Raw genomic sequence first — 21,531 nt, forward strand, 5'->3', positions numbered from 1 at the left:
GAATATGGTAAAAGCTGCAAACTAAGCACACATGTACCAGGTGACTGTGGGACTATATGGTGTGAAATTCATTGCAAAAAGGCCAAAGACGGCAGAGATATGAATTCCAAAGTGATGTACATGCATATGTATGCACCTCTACAACACGTTTAAACAGCTTTAACATTGCATTTAAAACACCTAGGCTCAGCTGTATGAATATCAAGCTGTTGAATATGGTGATTAAGAGGAGATTCCATAGTATACCCATGCCAAATTTAAAGTCTATTTCTGGAAAAACAACAAAAAAACATTTGTTTTAAGTTGTCCCTTCTGAACCACGGCCTCTCTACAATGCAGGCTGAGCCTTAAAGCGGTACACACGTAATTTCGCAAACATCTGCTTGACAGAGGATTTTGACAGAGTATGCTTTACATGGTTGGTTTTAGTTTGTAAGGTATACCAATGCCATATTACCATACCGACCAAGCTCACCATTACTCCAAGAACGGAAGACTTCTATTTCTCAAAATATACTCAAATCTGCCCTTGGCAGTCTACGGTCATACGGTCGGTCAAAAGGTCATACTGTCGGTCATACGGTCAAACTGTTGGTCATACGGTCATACAGTAGGACCCTGTCTTGGTTGCTTGCAACTATATTAAATGTTCTTAGGATTGTTGTCCTCACAATTGAACCAACCAGGTCGTCTCAATCCTTCAGGTTTGATTGGATTGGTGGTAACAATTGTAATACAATTGAAGTAAACCAAATAAGTTTATGTAAGTGCACAGAAATCTATATTGAGAACTATGTAGATGTCACAGTGTATGATTTGGGAAAACAATCATGAACTACTTTAAGTTCCCACTGAGTCACAATTGTGCTTCTTTATTCAGCGATCAGATGTCAGGATCCAAGTGACCCTCATTTAGAAGAGCAGCTTCCAAATCGATGGGTGGGTGATGATGCGCAATACCAGTGCAGAGAAGGCTTCACCCCAACTGATGGTCGGGCTACATGCACGGAAAACGGATGGACACCAAACCCACTCTGTAAAGGTATTTTCATTGGATTGGATTTTTATTGATAGGTGCATAATTAGTCATGTGTGGTTTCTTGTATTTTCTACATTGTTGTTAATTTACAGTCAATGTAGAGTTTATAGAATTCTAAAGATACTATGTTACACAGGCTCTGTATTCTGCAGAGCACTCGTTGTCGTTGTTGTATCAGGCTGTGAATGTGCGTGCATGCTCTGCTTAGGCTGAATCGCAAAAGCGGTAAGACAAATCTGATCAGCCAATACAATAGGCCAATGATTTTGTAGCAGGTACTATCCATGCTGTTGCATGTCCTTTCCACTAGAAGGCAATGACAGTTCAAACCTAAAAAAAGATCCAGGGCTTTTGAAGTGAGATTCGGGGCTTGAGTCCCGAAAGCCCCCCCCCTGACGTTGATCACACACACACACACACACACACACACACACACACACACACACACACACACACACACACACACACACACACACACACACACACACACACACACACACACACACACACACACACTGCCAGTGATATGTGTATGAGATAGGCCTACTTTCTCGTGCTCACGAGATACTTTTATCCCAAGCACCAGATACTTTCTCGTGAGCACCAGATACTATCTCGTGAGCACCAGATACTTTCTCGTGTGCACCGGATACTTTCTCGTGCTCACGAGAAACGTTCAATTATTTATTTTTTACCCCATGTCCCTTTACGTCTTCCGTACATTTCTCAAAAAGCTACATGGTCAAAGGTTCTGAACATTGGCAGGCTTGTAGAACTCATAAAATGAGTTAGGATAATGGTTACAAAGGATATGGGCCTATGTTGGCACTACAACAAGTGCAACATACTCAACAGGTTTCATTTTCCACTAGGAAAGTGCAATATTGATAAAACTTGTTATAGAGTATATGCACCATTTTCATGATGAACAACTTTCACACCACAACCCATACAGTCAGACCATTTGGATATAGTGCAGTGACCACAACTTGACCACACACCCACATTAACTCCTTTGGTGCAGAATATGGTAAAAGCTGCATACTTAGCACACATGTACCAGGTGACTGTGGGACTATATGTGGTGAAATTCATAGCAAAAAGGCCAAAGACGGCAGAGATATGAATTCTAAATTGATGTACATGCATATGTATACACCTCTACAACACGTTTAAACAGCTCTAACATTGCATTCTAAACACCTAGGCTGAGCTGTATGAATATGAAGCTGTTGAATATGGTGATTAAGAGGAGATTCCATAGTATACCCATGCCAAATTTAAAGCCTATTTCTGGAAAACAACAAAAAAACATTTGTTTTAAGTTGTCCCTTCTGAACCGCGGCCTCTCTACAATGCAGGCTGGGCCTTAAAGCGGTACACACGTAATTTCGCAAACATCTGCTTGACAGTGGATTTTGACACAGTATGCTTTACATGGTTGGTTTTAGTTTATAAGGCATACCAATGCCATATTACCATACCGACCAAAATATACTCTAATCTGCCCATGGCGGTCTACGGTCATACGGTCGGTCAAAAAGTCATACTGTCGGTCATACGGTCATACTGTCGGTCATACGGTCAAACTGTTGGTCATACAGTCATACGGCCATACAGTAGGACCCTGTCTTGGTTGCTTGCAACTATATTAAATGTTCTTAGGATTGTTGTCCTCACAATTGAACCAACCAGGTCGTCTCGATCCTTCAGGTTTGATTGGATTGGTGGTAACAATTGTAATACAATTATAGTAAACCAAATAAGTTTTTCGGGCATTTAGTTGTAGATGCATAAATGTTCTTAGGATTGTTGTCCTCATCAGTGAACCAACCAGGTCATCTCGATCCTTCAGGTTTTATTTGATTGGTGTGTTTTCTTAACAATTGTAATACAATTAAAATAAACCTATTACGTTTTTGCAAGTGCGCAGAAATATATATTGTGAACTTTGTAGATGTCAGTGTATGATTAGGGAAAACAATCATGAACTACTATAAGTTCCCACTGAGTCACAATTGTGCTTCTTTATTCAGAGATCAGATGTGAGAATCCAAATGACCCTAATTTGAAACGACAGCTTCCAAGTAAAAGGATCGGTGATTATGTGCGATACCAGTGCAGAGAAGGCTTCACCCCAACTGATGGTGGTCAGGCTACATGCACGGAAAACGGATGGACACCAAACCCACTTTGTGAAGTTATTTTCATGGGGAATTTTTATTGATGTGTGCATATTAGGTTATGTCTGGTTTCTTGCATTTTCTACATTGTTGTACAGGTCTGTCAACGTTCTCATAAACATTGACCTCGACCCTTCTGAACAGGGCCAGACATATTGTAGAGAGACAGCGACTCCTATTGAACGTAATGTGACAGGAAAACGACTGAAGTACCATTTTAAAAATACAGAAAGGGAAGAAGAAGTGGGCATGTCAAGCTGGATTTTGCTGTCAACAATGCCTTGACTGTGCATTTGTGATGCCACCCACTGGATCCCAAGCAATCTTCCTATCTTTAAGAAAGGGACGGACAGATCTTTGTGACAAATATATAGCTCTCCGTGGTTCTTCTGAAACGCATAATCTGAATATGCCTTAAAATAACTTAATCCTGTTGCCTCTTTGACTGTGTATCAAACAGCAAGCTCTAGCCTATGATTGCAACAGTGCCACACAAGAAGGTCAGGGTAGAGCTTCTTTAATTATGTGGCAGCTAATGGGCACTCTGCCAATCGATATTTATGTTGTATAACTCTAGTTCTGAGATTGTATGCGTAGCCGTCTAGGCTTCTTATTGCATTAGATCCTCAGACGAACACGGGAATACAATCAAACTATACTTCTCTTTAAACTGCCGCTGTTTGGTCTGGGCATTTGATTTATTTTTACTGGACTCCCCAAACCTTTATTCCGGAGCAACAGAATCGGGAGGTTATAAGCCATTCATCAATGTTTTATAGCAACTGGCTGCATTTGGTTTGCTCGTAGTTTTGACATGAACTACAATGCACTGTGAATTTGAAGTAGTGTTACCGTTGATACCTGCTATGAGGGGGGAGAACTTGCTGGGCGTGCACACAGTCTACCATTTATGCAATGGGAATGATTGTGTTGACTGTGTAGACATGTTCATTTTTTTCCTAGGAAAATGTGATACCGTATTCTCTCTGTATAGTAACATGCAGGCTCTGAAACCTTGGTTGTATGACATGTCACAAGGTTCCCTTATAAGTGTGGTGAGGGTCCATGTTTTACGTGAAAGTGGTAATAGCTGCAAACTCGGCACACATGTACCAGGTGACTGGTGGGACTTTATGGTGTTAAATGCATAGCAATAAGGTGAAAGACAGCAGAGATTTACATTTTAAAGTTAAATACATGCATATGTATACAGCTCTACAACATGTTTTAACAACTCTAACATTGCATCCAAAACACGTAGACTCAGACTCGGCCATATCTCAAAAACGACATGGTAAAAAGTTCTGGCAGGCTTGTAGAAATTGTGAAATGAGTTAAGGAATCAAAAGATGTGCCAGAATACCAAATAGGTGGCGCAATAATATGGCCTCGAAGTTCAACATTTCAACAGGCTCAGGTCATTACAACTAGGAAAGTGCAAGATGCAGGAAACCTGGTACACATGCATGTATTTCTCATAATATACGCTAATCTGCCCTTGGCAGTCTACGGTCATACTGTCAGTCATACTGTCGGTCATACTGTCATAATGTCGGTCATACTGTCATACTGTCATAATGTCGATCATACTGTCGGTCATACTGTCGGTCATACTGTCATACTGTCATACTGTCTGTCATACTGTCGGCCATACTGTCATACTGTCTGTCATGCTGTCATTATGTCGGTCATACTGGCTCACTGTCTGTCATACTGTCATACTGTCGGTCATACTGTCTGTCATACTGTCGGCCATACTGTCATACTGTCGGTCATACTGTCTGTCATACGCTCATCCAGTCGGACAGTTGGACCCCGTCATCGTTGCTTGCAGCTATATTTAGGGGTCCTACGAAATCCGTAGGAACCCTATTGTAAACGTTAGTATTATTTTTTTTTTCCTGACAAAATCTTCCATGTCCAGTGATATGGTTTGGGCTGTTGGATTCAGTGGAGTCTCAGCTTTCATATGACATATATCGTTCATGTATATCAAGGATTAGCAACAATATAATTTTAATGTGCATGTGCACAGCTATGAAATACTTACCTCATGTTGCTGCATGCTTCTTATTTAGTTTGAGGTTGGAATTGTCTGTCGATTAGCTAACAATGGTTATGATAGACTAAAACTAAAGTATCTTATCTTGATTGTGTTGTGTCATGTGACTACTTGAGTCACATGTGTTTAAACCCGACAAAGTCTTTGAAATGGTCTTTCAAAAAATTCTATGCATGTCGACGATTCCAGTGAAATCATACTGTAACTGTTTGACAGTTGGCATAGGCCTACATGATAAACTTTAACATTTAAAAATGTTAAAATTGTTCAAAGCTAGTTTGACCCAATTTTAAGACCATAAGTGGTGACAAAGGGCTTTGTCAGGCACAGACATCAATATGAGGGCTATTGACTGCTGGGTAATGGCAATATTAATTTGTTATCTTACTTTTCTATTTGCAGAAGTGACATGTCAACTGCCGCAAGTGACAGGAACAACTTATCCTGATGCAAAGAGAGACCGATTTTCCCCAGGAGAAACCGTTTGGGTGAAATGCGACCGAGGCCGTTGGTTTTCCTATGATGATCAGCAAACCCAGAGAACAATTACTTGTACAGGAAGTGGGGAATGGGATACAGCTGCAATATGCCAAGGTAGGCAACATTACTTTCACGCATCAATTAGTTGTAGATGTATAAACGTTCTTAGGATTGTTGGCCTCTTAAGTGAACCAACCAGGTCGTCTTGATCCTTCAGGTTTGATTGGATTGGTGTGTTTTTTTTGGATTGGTGTGCTCTGCAGCACACCTGAAAGCTGAGGCACAGTATTGCATTAAGTGGAACATCTTCATCAACATCTTTCCTTCCTAATTATGTCATATTTATACATCTTGTGTTCTTGACTTTTAATTTTGCACGGACCCCGTTAATCACCGCTTGCGGTTATATTTGATTTTCAGTTTGTTGCATCATCAATAGATGAGGAAATTAATGTTTGGTTTTGGGTTAACATCGTGTGTGCCCTTTTTTTTTGTTTTTCAGTGATCCCTTCATGCAATTTACCAACAACAGTAGAGAATGCAGACATTACTGAAAAGATTCAGGAGGTCTACAATCATGGAGCAGAAGTAACCTACGCATGCCGTACCAATTACAGGATGGAAGGAGAGAGAACAATTAGATGCCGAAGGGGTCAATGGAGTCCAAGAACTCCTACTTGCATCAGTAAGTGTATTTTTTTAATGGCATTGCACACAAATCTAAGAGTTCTTGCACTGCGACAACTAAGGTGGTAGCGGTGACCCGGGACCGTGGACGTTAGCATCGCGCATTCGCTCTCTTTTTCAGAACCATTATTTCAAATTGATTTGATTCGGGTGATATCTGATTATCATTTCTGCCTACATTGTTATTATGCGCTTAAAATACAACAATCATCCAAGTGATCTTCAAGTGATCAGAGGAAGACTCATGCTTACTAACTATGCCTTTAAAGATCACTTATTATAATGTTGTATTTATTTTTATGTACGGGGTGCTTTCAGGGGTTGAGTGGACCTACACCCCACCATGAATTGCACCCAAGTCCATAGCAGAGCAATATGTACCCCTTAAGTACTCATAGTAGTCATACGTTCATACAGTCGTACCCCGTCTTAATAATAACCTTTGAAACCTTCTCTTACTGACTATCCAGGATATGTAAACACTGAGTTTAGCTGCAAAATGGTGCCCGGACACTACATTATCAAACACAATTTGGACAAAATTACTTGAAGTAACTTGAAGAAGTGAAGTTTATTCAAATAAAACATGTCAGAGAGTGATATTGTTTAGACTGTTGGAATCAGCGGAGTCTCAGCTTTCATATGATATATTGTTTGTGTATATCAAGGATTATCAACAATATCATTTTAATGTGCATGTGCACAGCTATGAAATCCCTACCTCTTGTTGCTGCATGCTTCTTATTTAGCTTGACGTTGGAATTGTCCATTGGTTAGCTAACAACGGTTTAGATAGACTAAAACTAAAGTATCTAATCTTTCCCAATTTTAAGACCATAAGTGGCTGCAGTGTAGCCTGTCTAATTCAGGGCTTTGTCAGGCACAGACATCAATATGGGGGCTTTTAACTGCTGGGTAATGGCAATATTAATTTGTTATCCTACGTTTTGATTTTCAGGAGTGACATGTCAACTGCCACAAGTGAACGGAAACACTTATCCTGGTGTAAATAAAGAGATATTTTTACCAGGAGAAACCGTTTGGGTGAAATGCAACCAAGGCTGCTGGTTTTCCTACAAAGATCGGCGAACCCAGAAAACAATTACTTGTGCAGGAAGTGGGCAATGGGATACAGCTGCAATATGCCAAGGTAGGCAACATTATTTTCGGGCATCAATTAGTTGTGGATGTATAAATGTTCTTAGGATTGTTGTCCTCATAAGTGAACCAACCAGGTCATCTCAATCCTTCAGGTTTGATTGGATTGGTGTGTTTTTTTAACAATTGTAATACAATTAAAATAAACCTAAGAAGTTTACGCAAGTAAGCAGAAATCTATATTGAGAACTATGTAGATGTCACAGTGTATGATTTGGGAAAACAATCATAACTACTATAAGTTCCCACTGAGTCACAATTGTGCGATCGAATGTCAGGATCCAAGTGACCCTAATTTGAAAGAACGGCTTCAAAGTCGATGGATGGGTAGTTATGCGCAATATCAGTGCAAAGAAGGCTTCACACCAACTGATGGTCAGGCTAGATGCACGGAAAACGGATGGACACCAAACCCACTCTGTAAAGGTATTTTCATGGGGGATTTTTATTGATAGGTTCATATTTAGTTACATGTGGTTTCTTTCATTTTCTACATTGTTGTTAACTTATAGTCAATGTAGAGTTGATAGAATTCTAAAGATGCTATGTTACACAGGCTTTGTATTCTGCAGACCACTCTAGAACTTGTTTGTTGTGATTGTGCGTGCATGCTCTGCTTAGGCTGAATCGCAAAAGCGTCAAGACAAATCTGATCGGCCAATGCACATTGAAGATAAATAAAATAATTTAAAAATTACTAAAATTATCGCTCTCTTCATCCCATCCCCCAAACATGACACACAAAATGTTGTGGAACAGATAAATAATGCCTATAAATAGGCGTCAGTTAACGCCTAATCAGCAGGCAAATACTAGGTGTGTGAGTGTCTGTACTGAGGTTGATTGTTGTTTAAAGCAGCCTCACCTGGCCCAAGTCACACAGATTGGACTCTGGGGCAGGTTGAGGCTGCACACCTGTTGGTCATTGAGTAATCAATGCACTAAAAAAAGGAGATGTGTTTAATTCCAAAGTCAATCAAGGCTCAGTGCCATCTAAGCAATCACATTTAGATGTCTACACAATTGCCAAGAGTGCAAGTGAGTTTATGGAAGTTTTAAGCTCAGTTTCATTGTATTCTATTAAAGCCATTCAGCATAGTTTAGCCCAGTGCAAAATCATCAGCCGTTAACATGAGTAGCACAGGCAGGACTTCAGTGTTCTGTTTTTCTTGTTTTTCCTTTTTTTACCTTGTTTGTCTTTCAGTTTGTTGCATCATCACTAGATGAGGAAATTAATGTTTGGTTTTGGGTTAACATCGTGTGTGCCCTTTCTGTTTTGTTTTTCAGTGATCCCTCCATGCAATTTACCAACAACAGTAGAGAATGCAGACATTACTGAAAATCAACAAGTGGTCTACAATCATGGAGCCGCAGTCACCTACGCATGCCATAAAAATTACAGAATGGAAGGAGAGGGAACAATTAGATGCCAAAATGGTCAATGGAGTCCAAATACTCCTACTTGCATCGGTAAGTGTTTTTTTCTAATGGCATTGCACACAAATCTAGGATTTCTTGCACTGCGACAACTAAGGTCGTAGCGGTGACCCGGGACCATGGACGTTAGCATCGCGGATTCGCTCTCTTTTTCAGAACCATTAATTCAAATTTATTTGATTCGGATGATATCTGATTATCATATCTGCCTACATTGTTATTATGCTCTTAAAATACAACAATCATCCAAGTGATTTTCAAGTGATCAGAGGAGGACTCATGCTTACTAACTATGCCTTTAAAGATCACTTATTATAATGTTGTATTTATTTTTATGTACCGGGCGCTTTCAGGGGTTGAGTGGACCCACACCCCACCATGATTTGCACCAAAGTCACCAAAGTATAACATGAGCGCCACTAACCCTTACTTTATTGTCCAAATTATTGTTGAACATGAAGAAGTGTGTGTGCTCCTCCGCTTTTTTACGAGTAACTAAGCGGTCTACGAGGGAAGTCTCCCTTTTTGTTTTATTTTGTAATGAGTTGGTGTAGGCAGGAATCTCGGTCTTTGTTCTAGAGGGCATGTATGCTTAATAGATATAGTGCCGCTGGGACCTGGCTTGATATGGTCAATGTGTATAATAAAAGTACCGTGAGGAGAATCCCACATGTTGCCTACCGTGACCTCATGCTAACCGTAGCTATTGCTATCAGACCATAACCTTAACCTGCACCATCCCACGTTACAGTGTGCACTGAAATGTCAGCAATGCACCATGCATGGTCTTGCAGGGCCTTCCGGGTCAGGTCATTCAGGGGACTGGCCAGAGTGGCGAAGCCGGAGATAAACCTCTGGTAGTACCCTACCAGACCAAGGAACGATTTCCCCAGTTTTTTCGAGGTGGGGCGGGGCCAGTCCCTAATGGTGGCGACCTTGCTCTCCTGGGGTCGGACGTTCCCCCGTCTGACTTGGTACCCCAGGTAGGACGTCTCCTCCAGTCCCAGGCGGCACTTGGCTGTGAGTCCAGCCCTCCTCAACTCCCCGAAGACCACCCGCAACTGTCGGAGGTGGACATCCCAGCAGGAGCTGTGGATGATCATCCTCTGGTCCATCATCCTCTGAAACGTGGCGGGTGCGCCGTGGACGCCGAACGGGAGGACCGTATACTAGTAAAGACCCCCCGAGGTCCCCCACCCTGTCGACCACCTCGTAGGGCCCCTGCCACTTGGCCAAGAACTTGCACTCTGCCGTTGGTATGAGTACCAGGACCAGGTCGCCGAAATATGCACAGCTGGGCTCCCCGGTTGTAGACACTCTAAAATCCGGTCTCTGGTTTTGTCCATGCCTAGTGGGCTCCTAACAGATGGGAGTGTGCCATGAACAGTACTTTGCTGATATAAGGTTGGGGTACCACCAGTTGTTTGGGAACTGGCGAACTGTCCATTCCATCATTACTCTGCCTTTTACTTTGTCACTCCCCCCGCCCCCACAAAGTGAATTCACCTTTGTTGTTGCAAAACACAACAGTGTTACCACATATTATCAGGAGTACTGGCGTAGGGTAAGTTATTTGTTATTTGTAAGCAGAGTTACAGATAAGAGGGAAACAGCCGGTTTTAGCTGCTGTTTCTCCCTGCAGAAGGGTCTGGAGAGGAGCAATACATTTCTCTCTGCTTCCGATACACTTTTGAAGGAGCCAATCGCCAAGCAGGCTTTTCTCTCTGGCGCACTGTTGGCTGGTTTAACAGAATGACGACAGGGTAGCGACGGCAAGCAGCCAATTGCATACAGAGTCATTCGAACTAGGCCCGTTGATCACGGCTCTTGTGCTGATGAAAATGAAAGCAGCCTCCAACGTGCAGTCTACAATTGAGCTTGGTCTTGCTAACCGGCTAGATCATTTAGGCATTAACCTCTGACTTCATAGCCCTTATAGAAAAACGGTTGGCCCTCAGGCTCCATGTTCACATGATCGTTAATGTCACATGCTATAGGCCTACTGTACTTAGTGAATGTTTTTATGGCCTTTTCTAGGTACTCTTTAAACGTACCCTCTGCCCATATGTTATTAATTGCCTGTGTGTGACGGTGAGTGACAAACACAACCAGGGAAATGAATGAATGGATCTTGGATTCACTAGCAGTTGATTCATCACATGACCGGTCACCATTTTCCCATATATAATAATAATAATAATAATAATAATAATAATAATAAATGAAATTTATATAGCGCTTAATATGGTACTCTAAGACGCTTATATATAGACCAATGTGTGGCGCAGCGCCAAAAAATATAAATATCGTTGCGTTCATTCATCTCCGCATCGCACGCTTTCTCCCTGTCATTCTCGTTCACACACGCACACTCACAGAGACAAGCGCGCATACATGCCAATGGTGCGCAGGTATACACTACCACTTATTGGATCAACGCGTGTATCACTGATACATGCACACGCAAGCGGATTGCCCGCTCCTCCTCTCAACGCGCCTACAAAAGAAACCCGATGCTGCGGGATATTTGGCACAGTGAAGACGGTCGGCGACATCTGGAGTATACCAATGTTTAGACTGATATACTGTGCTCAAACACAACTGCCCAAAATTATTGTTGACTCAGAAAAGATAATGTTAGCCTTATGAACTCAACCTGAGTTTTCAACATTTGTTGGGTTAAACCAATTTACTTTTTTTATCGTAGGCCTATGTTAATTCTGGATAAATTGAGTCCATTTATTGTTGAATATCATTAATCATTATTCTGCCTTTTGCTTTGTGATTTCCCCACAATGTAAATTCACCTTTCTTATTGAAAAACATAAAAATCTGACCAAATATTATAGAGAGTATTCAGGGTAGGGTAGGGTATTTTCATGACAATCATATGGATATTATGTTAATCAAATCCAAAATGTAATGAAATATTAAATGTTTCAGCCTTTAAAGTATGAGTATAATGTGCCTCTCTGCAATGGCACCCATTGTATTCAAAATGTCCATCCCTCTTATAGTAATGGTAATAAGAGTGTTCGTACAGTAATAGTGAGAGGTGGTCTGTGTATCTCAGTGAGATAGATCTCCTGTATTGCTTTACTCTCTCGTCTGTAAACCTCCAGGTGTGAAGACCTTCTGCAACGCCACACAGCCAAACATCACGACCCAGTGCTTTGGCTCTCTGGGAGGAATCGTGGAAGTCCTGCTGCCTAAGACCTCACAAAATGATACCTACAGACTGAAGAAAGACAATATTGTGATTGTTAACATCCGCAGTGAGACAACAGACTGGAGATATTCATTTATTGCCAGTACTGGAATATTTACTATAGAGGACGTCAGCATAAAAGACGCTGGTGAATACTCAATGGAAGTACATGATGCAGATGGGAAGCAAGTAGCAAATACACAATTTTATTTAACCATTCATGGTGAGTAACTATATCTTATATCTTAGGGATGGAAAGCAGACCTATATATATGCATACATGATATCAATATATATTCATAAATGTTTGTCCTCTGTGCCATCATTTCCTTCATCGCAGAATCCCGCATCCCGTTCATCGCTCGTTCTCTGACGGTGGTGCTGCTGCTCCTAGCAGCATTGGGAGTCTACTGGGCCCTAAAGAAGAAGAAAACCTCCAGACCTCGAGGTACCAAGTGTCTCTTTGGGTCAACTGTTCTACACAAGCTTTACCTCCCGTGCTGTTTTCTCATTTTCTAATGTTCTGTTTGTTCAGACATCGCGCTGTCCTCCATGGCAGTAGATGATGATGTGCTGTACGTTAACGTCTCCGGGGCGACCGGGAGGGCAGGGGGGGAGTGAGGGGGAGTACGGGGCGGTCAGGGTGGCTCCAGGCCCCAGGCGGACGCTGGAGACCAAAGTGGACGAGTGTGTGTACGCTCAGCCCCGGAGGACGAGGCCCTGAGAGCTGTGAACACCCAGAAGGACGCGTAGACAGCGCTTTAGCCAGAGGGCCAGCAGCCCGTTGACCTTTGACCTGCCAGGGAACCTTCTCTCTCTGAATCTGATAATGGCAACATCATTTATTTTTATGAATTAACTTTTTCCTCTGTTGTTGTTGTTGTCCATACTTGTAGCTCGCTATTAGAAATGGCCTGTTATACTAATATGCACATTTAACTTTTGCATCATTATACCAAGTATTTATATTATACTATTCTGCATGTTTAACTATTCTATTAATATACCTATTATGTATATCATACTATTCTGCATGCTTAACTTTGCTGATATTTAGCATGTGAGCCTTTTTTTTTAATGAAATAACCAGCTATTTATCAACTGCTTCTTGGCAAATAATCATGTAATTTTTTTGGTTGTAATTAAAACATTTCAATAAAACTAATTTTCACCCACTGACCATGAATTCTCGGGACCTGTAAAACGAAGCATTACTTTACTTGATATCTGCGTAGGGCACGTACCAGTACTGAGCTACATGCTTTACTCCAGATGCAGTTACTGTGTTTAGCCTCTATCTATCTAGTGTTGCCTAATTATGTAGACCTTAAAGGGCATGGTGCAGGTTTCTATTTTCTTCTTTTCTGGCAATTTTCTAGTTGGTAATAAACATTTGAACATTTTTTTTTTTTGTTTAGCCTCTGGGGGGCAGTATTGCCTGATTATGTAGACCTTAATCGGGAGCAGATTTTAATTACCTTATAGGCAGGGGCAGGGCCATCCAATTTTTTAATACTTGTATAATCTTTATACAAGTATTATAAAGATAGTATAGTTTTTATACTGTATTTCATTGTTACTCATCGCGCCAAGCCTCCATGACCATGGTTGAGTGGTTAAAGTAAAACTCATTGTGCGTACATAGGTAAATTTATTTTATCACTCGATTATTTACCCTTTTTACTTTTGTGATTGTCAGCAATAGCAAAGCAAATTATGATAAATAAAAGAGAAAATAAACGCAAATATATTATACAAACATAAATAAATAAAATGTACCATAGCCTACCAATTTTTAGAACTAGTATTTAAGAATCAATAATTCAACATGACTAATTGTAAGGAACCACACAAATCAGCATTGTTACATTTTCAAACACAATCTCAACAGGTTTCATTGAAACAAAACATCACCGTTACTTTAACGTGAAACAACAGAACGCACATTAAACAACGTACACAACAAAACGTAGGCTACACAACACAACATACACAACGTAGCGAATATTAAATAACATACACAACGTTACAAACATTAAACAACGTACACAACGTAACGTACACAATGTAACATAGCCAGGCCTACGCAACGTAATGTTGCATCCAGATATTCACGTTTGCCTTTCGCAATGAATTCCATGACAACAGAAATTGGACTTGCGAGATCAGCGGTGCGTTAAGAATCGGCGAACGTAGCGACGATTTTTGGACAACGTTCTAAACGTTTGTTCTAAACTGTAAAACAACTTTAAACAAACAAATGGCGACAAGAAAGTCCATTTTATTAGCTGCAGCCTCCGTAATAACTGACGAGATTACAGAAGGTCTATATTGTCGATCTCGTAGAAAGTAGGCTGTAGACAAGAAGCCCTACCTCCCTATTAATATGACTCTGGTAAGAATCAGACTGAGTCACTTTAGAGGACAGTCTTTGCTAACTGAAAGTTAAACCTTGATGTCTCTGATGTACTGTCAATGTGAAGCAATCTGTTCTTTCTTTCCTGGTGGGAAGTGCTGAGTAGTTCTTCAAGGAAAGGCTTCAAATCCGGGATTGCTTTTAACTCACTTTATTGTTAAAGTAGGGATGTTTGTTTCGGTATGGTAATTATGACTATGGAGCATAAGGAGGGGTGTTGAACACGTGTGAGAGATATAACTTTAGCTACTTCGAGCAAAGACCCATGACTCTCTGCGGGGTCTCGGTGAAAATCTCTGGCGCTCTCCACTTCGAATCCCCTGCTAGGGGACGTCAAGTGGGCGTGGCCTATGCAGTGGGCGTGGCCGGGGTGACGTAATGGCTCCGCCACTCCGCCCGTCTTGTGTGCTAAAGTAGTTATTGCACTGTTCGATCCTGCTTCCTAGAGGCTATGTGGAGGCAGTTCAGGTTCTTAAAATACGTAACAGAAGTTAGATTGGGAAGTTAGAGACGGCAGAGAAGCAAAAACCACTCACGTTTTTGCCTCATCTCATTGGTCCCCATGAAATGCCCAATACTCAATATGCAGAGGTTGTCAGCACTTGAACCATTTGCGTCACAAATAATGATAATGTTTTTAATTCTGTTTTAGGTCAAGAAGGTACATTATATACAAATTTGTCTCATTTTTTTTAACGGTTTGTACATCATAACAATTATTAATGTGAGGTTTTATATTGTTCCCTACTAGAAGCAATAATTATCAGTACTTATGTTTCAAGCTTTTCCCTTTTACTTGGAAAATTAATCTGGACTAGAATAAATCGAATTGAGAAAATGTAGGCCTACCAGTAGCCAGTGCTATTTTTCTAAAAATATATTTATGTATTCATCAATATATATTTTACCTGCAAATTAGTAAGAGCAGCACAGCCCCCATGTTGAGCATCTCGACCTCAGTGTGGTCTCAGAGGAGTCCAGGACTTGAGTCTGTTCACAGGAACACACAACCCAGCCTATATGAGACCCACATGTCATCGCAAAAGTGGAAGTGGTGCAACCGTTGAGCAAACATTATCCTCACCACAACTGCAATAAAGGGCCAATACCTTACTAGGAAATACAGTTCTGTTAAACAGTACTGTGTTACTGGGCATCTTCTAAGATGCAATAATTATTAATACAAAGACATTTGTAATGGGGAAGTAGAGAGAGTGGACCCAAATGCTTGACGAAGAGAGACGCTGACACAGAGGGTCAATAATTAGGGAGATTACTGAGGGCAACAAATAAGGTGGGGAACGGGGTGAGGGGCTTCATGGAGGAGGGCAGTCTGACAGGAGAGGGTTCATCAACAGGAGGGCAGTCTGACAGGAGAGGGTTCATCAACAGGAGAGCAGTCTGACAGGGGAGGGTTCATCAACAGGAGGGCAGTCTGACAGGGGAGGGTTCATCAACAGGAGGGCAGTCTGACAGGGGAGGGTTCATCAACAGGAGGGCAGTCTGACAGGGGAGGGTTCATCAACAGGAGGGCAGTCTGACAGGGGAGGGTTCAGCAACAGGAGGGCAGTCTGACAGGGGAGGGTTCATCAACAGGAGGGCAGTCTGACAGGGGAGGGTTCATCAACAGGAGGGCAGTCTGACAGGGGAGGGTTCATCAACAGGAGGGCAGTCTGACAGGGGAGGGTTCGACACATCCTTTGGCAGTGCGGAGGTCATGGTGTTGGACTCCCAGCCAAATGGTTCAGGGTTCAAATTCCACTGCAAGATGCCTTCCTACTAATGAATGATAATTTACATCACTATAGATAAAAGCAGCTGCTAAATGAGTACGCTAATGTAAAAAACAGAAAATAAACCCGTATCTCCATCATGTTTTCACTGCCAATGGGCTGCAATGTGATTCATTCTTTGCTGGATGACCCTTGCCTATAAGTCTAGTTGTTAGGGTTTGTGTTATCAGGGCAATCTGAGCCATAAGGGGGAAGTTAGAGACGGCAGAGAACCGGTTGGTTCCCATGAAACGGCCTTGACTGTATCTGCAGAGGTGTCAACTATTAAAGCTACAAATAACTTGAATGTTTCTGTTCTCTTTTAGGTCACAAAGGTCTATATTCCACGAGATAGTCTCTTTTATTTTCAATTTTGTATGTTTATTGGAGAAAGTATGTAACTATGTAATAGATGAGTGTCTGTGTGTGGGGGGATGTAAGGTATTTACATACGTCAATTTGCATAGTTTTGCAAAAGAATAATATAATAGTTGATGCAGAATGCACATGCAGAATAGTATAATATATATACTAGTTATATAATATAATAGTTACACATGCAGAATAATATTAAGTAAATACTAGTTATAATAATGGTATGCAGAACAGTGCTTTCAGGACTCAAGCTACCATAATTATATGCTGGTATCAGTTTTTAAGCAACATTTTAGGGAGTATGGACAAGAACAAGAGAGGAAGAAGCAAATAATATTAATAATAAAATAAAAAATACAAACATTCTCAAAACAGGAGTTTAACGAAGTGGCCTTCAGATGCAGAGAGAGAAGTGTCCCTGGCAGGTCAAAGGTCAACAGGCTGCTGGCCCTCTGGCTAACAGCCTGTTGACCAGGTCTGTCTAAGCGTCCTTCTGGGTGTTGACAGCTCTCAGGGCCTCGTCCTCCGGGGCTGAGCGTACACACACTCGTCCACATTGGTCTCCAGCGTCCGCCTGGGGCCTGGAGCCACCCTTGACCGCCCCGTACTCCACCTCCCCCTCCCCCTGCTCTCTCCGCTGCCCCTGGCGCTGGAGCACAGAGACGTCTGCGTAGGTTACATCTTCCGCTTCTGTGGTGTCTGCGGAGAGGAGAGCGGCACGAATGGAGAGGAAGAGCAAATGAGGAAACGAGAGAGAGTTATTATTGAAGTATCGCCTTCAGAATGACCTCATGTCGGACCGTAATGTTAGTGCGACATTATACTGTGCATTGTTAAGGACGACGCAGCAAAGGGGATTCATACCTTTTGAGGTTTTGTGTTTTTTTGCGCAGTAGACTCTCAATGCTACTATCAGGAGCAGAGCCATCGCTGACAGGGAACCAGCGACTATAGAGACGAGCTCTGTGACACAGAAAAGTATGGCACAGTGAACAATGATATTTACACATATTTATAAATAAATATGATTTCCAGCTATTCATTTACATATGTGTTTTTATTTATCTATGGGTTAGTCTGCTTACCCATTATTTTGAAGCCTGGTCCAACAGCTGTCTCAGAGCATAAGGTATTGTTGTCTCTGTGCACCCACTGTGATATATGTGTTCCATTAGATGTACGGTTTACATCTATGAACCCTATGAGAGACAATGGTGACCGGTCATGTGATGAATCAACTGCTACTGAATCCAAGCTCCATTCATTCATTTCCCTCGTTGTGTTTGTCACTCACCGTCACACACAGACAAGGTGATGTTAGCCGCGGCGTGGCTCACGTTGTTGCGGACCGAGCAGGTGAGCAGTCCCGACCGGCCCGGCTCCAGAGTGACGTCACTACCGCTACTGTGTCCGGAGAGGAGACGCGTGTCGTTCAGCGGGAGTCCGTCTAGACTCCAGCTGTAGTGGAGTCCGTCCCCCCCGGCAGAGCAGGACACCCTCTGCTGTCCCCGGGACAGACACTCCCGGGACAGGAGGGGAGAGGAGACCGGGGCTAAGGGAAACCGACTGAGGAGGTGAGTCTCACAGTTTGACTGAACAGAAACCTTCTGTTATTCACTCATAGAAACTTAACTTCATACAATTATAATTAGAAGTATCCACCTCTTTAACCCCCCTGCTCTTACTCCCAGACTAACTAGTGTTTACTGTACTTGACATATTTTATGCCGACATACACAAATCGGGCAGTAGCAAGAGCCCCCTCCTTACATCAAATGTTGACAGCATTAATAATAGATGGGCAGAGGGACTGTTTACTTTAAAGAGTATAGAAAAGGCCTTAAAAACAGTCACAAAGCACAGTATGGCATGTGCCGTTACCAATCATGTTAACATGGAGCCTGAGAGCCAACAGTGTTTCTATAAGAGCTATGAAGTCAGAGGTTAATGTCTGAATTATCCTTAATAACTGATGTTAAACGCTTCGCTCTTATCTGTAATTTTGTTTACCAATCATTAGATGAAGCATCAAATGTTACTGAAATATTGATAAAGCTACTCACCTTGAATGGATAAATGAAATTGTATGTTTGATAAATCAATTCCATTTCTATTATGTGCTTCAATTGAATATGTACCATCCTCTGTCCTGTTGATGTCGTTTATGGTAAATATTCCTGTGTTGACGTTAAATGAATAATCAACGTTTTTTGTCTGACTTTTGTACTTTACAATCGGGACATTGTTTTTCTTCAATTTGTAGATATCATCTTGTGAGGTCTTAGACAGCTGGACCTCAACGGTTCCTCCCAGAGAGCCAAAGCACTGGGTCGTGATGTGTGGCTGTGTGGCGTCGCAGAAGGTCTCCGCACCTGGAGGTTTACAGAGGAGAATAAAACAATACAGGAGATATATCTCACTGAGATACACAGATCTACTCTCACTTTTACTACAACAAATCTCTTACTAGTACTATAACAGGGATGGACATTTTGAATAACATATGAACTATTGCAGAACCTATGAACTAATTTGTAACATACAATATGTATTATTGTTTGATTTAATTTCAATATGATTTCAATATAAATGAAAATATACATAATATCTTCAAATAATCCTCAATGATGTCGAACCTGCTGTTTTCCTCTAATCTGTATTCCTGTTCATGAATAGTTAGACCACAAATCAAATGTTACCGTAATGTTGTCACTCACCTTGAAGTGATAAATAAAATTTGGTATTTTTTACTTGAGCTTCATACTTATCCAGTACTTCCATTGAGTATGTACCCCCGTCTGACGCGTTGATGTCCATTATCATAAATATTTTGGTGTCGCTATTAAATGAATAGCGAGTGTTGTCTGTTATGTGAACTTTGTTTTTCTTCAGCAAGTAGCGATGGTCATGTGAGGTCTTAGCAGGCAGCTGGACCTTCACGGTTCCTCCCAGAGAGCCGGAGCACTGGGTCGGGATGTGTGGCTGTGTGGCGTCACAGAAGGTCTTCACACCTGGAGGTTTACAGATGAGAATAAGATCTACTCTCACTTTTATAATGAATAAAACATGTGCCATTGCAGAGGAGACATTGTCCGACTAAATGTTGAATGTTGACACATATTTTATATATTGTTAGATTTGATTCATATAAATTAACCATTGTTTTCATGTTAATTAAAGTACACTTGATCTAATTAATCCTCTATGACTGGGGTTTATCTGCTGTTTCCCTCTGATCTGCAATCCTGTTAACAATAATTGGACCACCACGTAGCAAATGTGTAATATTGATATAGTTACTCACCCTGAATGGATAAAAGTTTAGTTGCTATTTCAACACCATTATGTGCTGCAATTGAATATGCATCATAGTCTGTCTTCTTGAGGTCCTCTATGGTAAAGACGCCAGTACTGACATTTAATGAATATCGGGGGTCTGTTATCTTGATTTCGCCCTCAACTATCGGGACCTTGTTCTTCTTCAGTGTGTAGGAATGCTCATGTGGGGAGTGAGTAGGCAGCAGGACCTCCACGGTTCCTCCCAGAGAGCCAAAGCACTGGGTCGTGATGTGTGGCTGTGTGGCGTTGCAGAAGGTCTTCACACCTGGAGGTTTACAGACGAGAGAGTAAAACAATACAGGAGATCTATCTCACTCAGATTCACAGACTACACTATTTACTCCACTACTAACTCTCTTATAACTATTACTATGAGAGGGAAAATGTAAAATGCGAATATTACATAATAATGGTTAAATACATCACTTTCACTGGATATCTATAATGCAAGACAAGGTAAAAAAAAAAGGACACAAACTGTAGTTACTGAGTTTAGCCACTATGGGCAGTATTGCATTTCCAAATAAGGCCTTTCAGCAGCTATTTCTGTAGCAATCTGTTAACAATTCCACTACCATTTGTTGTAGTGTAAATTGTTGACAATGAGGACTTGTAAAATACTAAAATCTACTTTTTCACATAAAAACCATAAGTCCAATACATCTATTGAAAACAGAAACACAGCATGTTATACACATTTACTATTGATCGGTTACCATTGATGGAATTTATGTATTAACTCACCTTGAATGGATATGTGAAACTGTGTCTTTGATATTTCAGTTCCACTCTGATCATGAACTTCTATCGAGTATGTACCCTTGTCTGTCCTGTTGAATTCCTTTATAGCAAACATTCCAGTACTGACATTAAATGAATATCGAATGTTTGTTGTCTGGCTGCGGTCTGATAAAATCAGGTAATTGTTTTTCTTCAGTTTGTAGATATCATCTTGTGAGGTCATAGTAGGCAGCAGGACCTCCACAGTTCCTCCCAGAGAGCCAAAGCACTGGGTCGTGATGTGTGGCTGTGTGGCGTCGCAGAAGGTCTTCACACCTGGAGGTTTACAGAGAAGAGAGAGTAAAACAATACAGGAGATCTATCTCACTGAGATAAGGAGACCACCTCTCACTGTATAATAACTCGTATTACTATTACTAAAGAGGGATGGAATTTTGAATAAAACTATTGCAGAGAGCAGACATTGTACTAATAAATGTAGAGGCTGAAACATACGTTATTATTTTTATTTTTTTCATTTAATTGTCATCACATACATTCATAAAAATGAAAAACCTCACGTTGTGGGTTAGTACCCACCCTAACAATATATCTAATATTCGAAATTAAATAAACTAAATTTACTCCAAATAAA

The 21,531-nt window shown here is 41.2% G+C and overlaps 2 protein-coding genes across 6 annotated transcripts in view; one reads left to right on the forward strand and one right to left on the reverse strand.

The window, feature by feature from the left end:
* The window catches only part of LOC115552100 (complement factor H-like), a 57,132-nt gene extending 43,699 nt beyond the window's left edge, over nt 1-13,433 (forward strand). For 3 of the 5 annotated variants that reach the window (XM_030367871.1, XM_030367872.1, XM_030367873.1), the window contains 9 exons: nt 881-1,042; nt 3,076-3,240; nt 5,687-5,878; nt 6,267-6,449; nt 7,410-7,601; nt 8,897-9,079; nt 12,169-12,477; nt 12,595-12,702; nt 12,790-13,433. In XM_030367871.1, coding sequence (XP_030223731.1) covers nt 881-1,042; nt 3,076-3,240; nt 5,687-5,878; nt 6,267-6,449; nt 7,410-7,601; nt 8,897-9,079; nt 12,169-12,477; nt 12,595-12,702; nt 12,790-12,875 — 1,580 coding nt within the window. In that variant the 3' untranslated portion in view covers nt 12,876-13,433. The remainder of the gene's footprint in view (nt 1-880; nt 1,043-3,075; nt 3,241-5,686; nt 5,879-6,266; nt 6,450-7,409; nt 7,602-8,896; nt 9,080-12,168; nt 12,478-12,594; nt 12,703-12,789) is intronic. The other 2 variants (XM_030367874.1, XM_030367875.1) reach the window with 2 other exon arrangements.
* The window catches only part of LOC115552098 (uncharacterized), a 120,511-nt gene that overhangs the window by 97,784 nt on the left and 1,196 nt on the right, over nt 1-21,531 (reverse strand). Inside the window, exons 4-8 of the mRNA XM_030367869.1 lie at nt 20,901-21,212; nt 20,122-20,421; nt 19,535-19,828; nt 18,881-19,189; nt 18,112-18,369 (exon numbers count right to left, since the gene is read on the reverse strand). Of these exons, the coding sequence (XP_030223729.1) occupies nt 18,112-18,369; nt 18,881-19,189; nt 19,535-19,828; nt 20,122-20,421; nt 20,901-21,212 (1,473 nt within the window). The remainder of the gene's footprint in view (nt 1-18,111; nt 18,370-18,880; nt 19,190-19,534; nt 19,829-20,121; nt 20,422-20,900; nt 21,213-21,531) is intronic.

The sequence above is a fragment of the Gadus morhua genome, chromosome 10, assembly GCF_902167405.1.
Source record: "Gadus morhua chromosome 10, gadMor3.0, whole genome shotgun sequence".
In the NCBI taxonomy this organism is placed as follows: Eukaryota; Metazoa; Chordata; class Actinopteri; order Gadiformes; family Gadidae; genus Gadus; species Gadus morhua.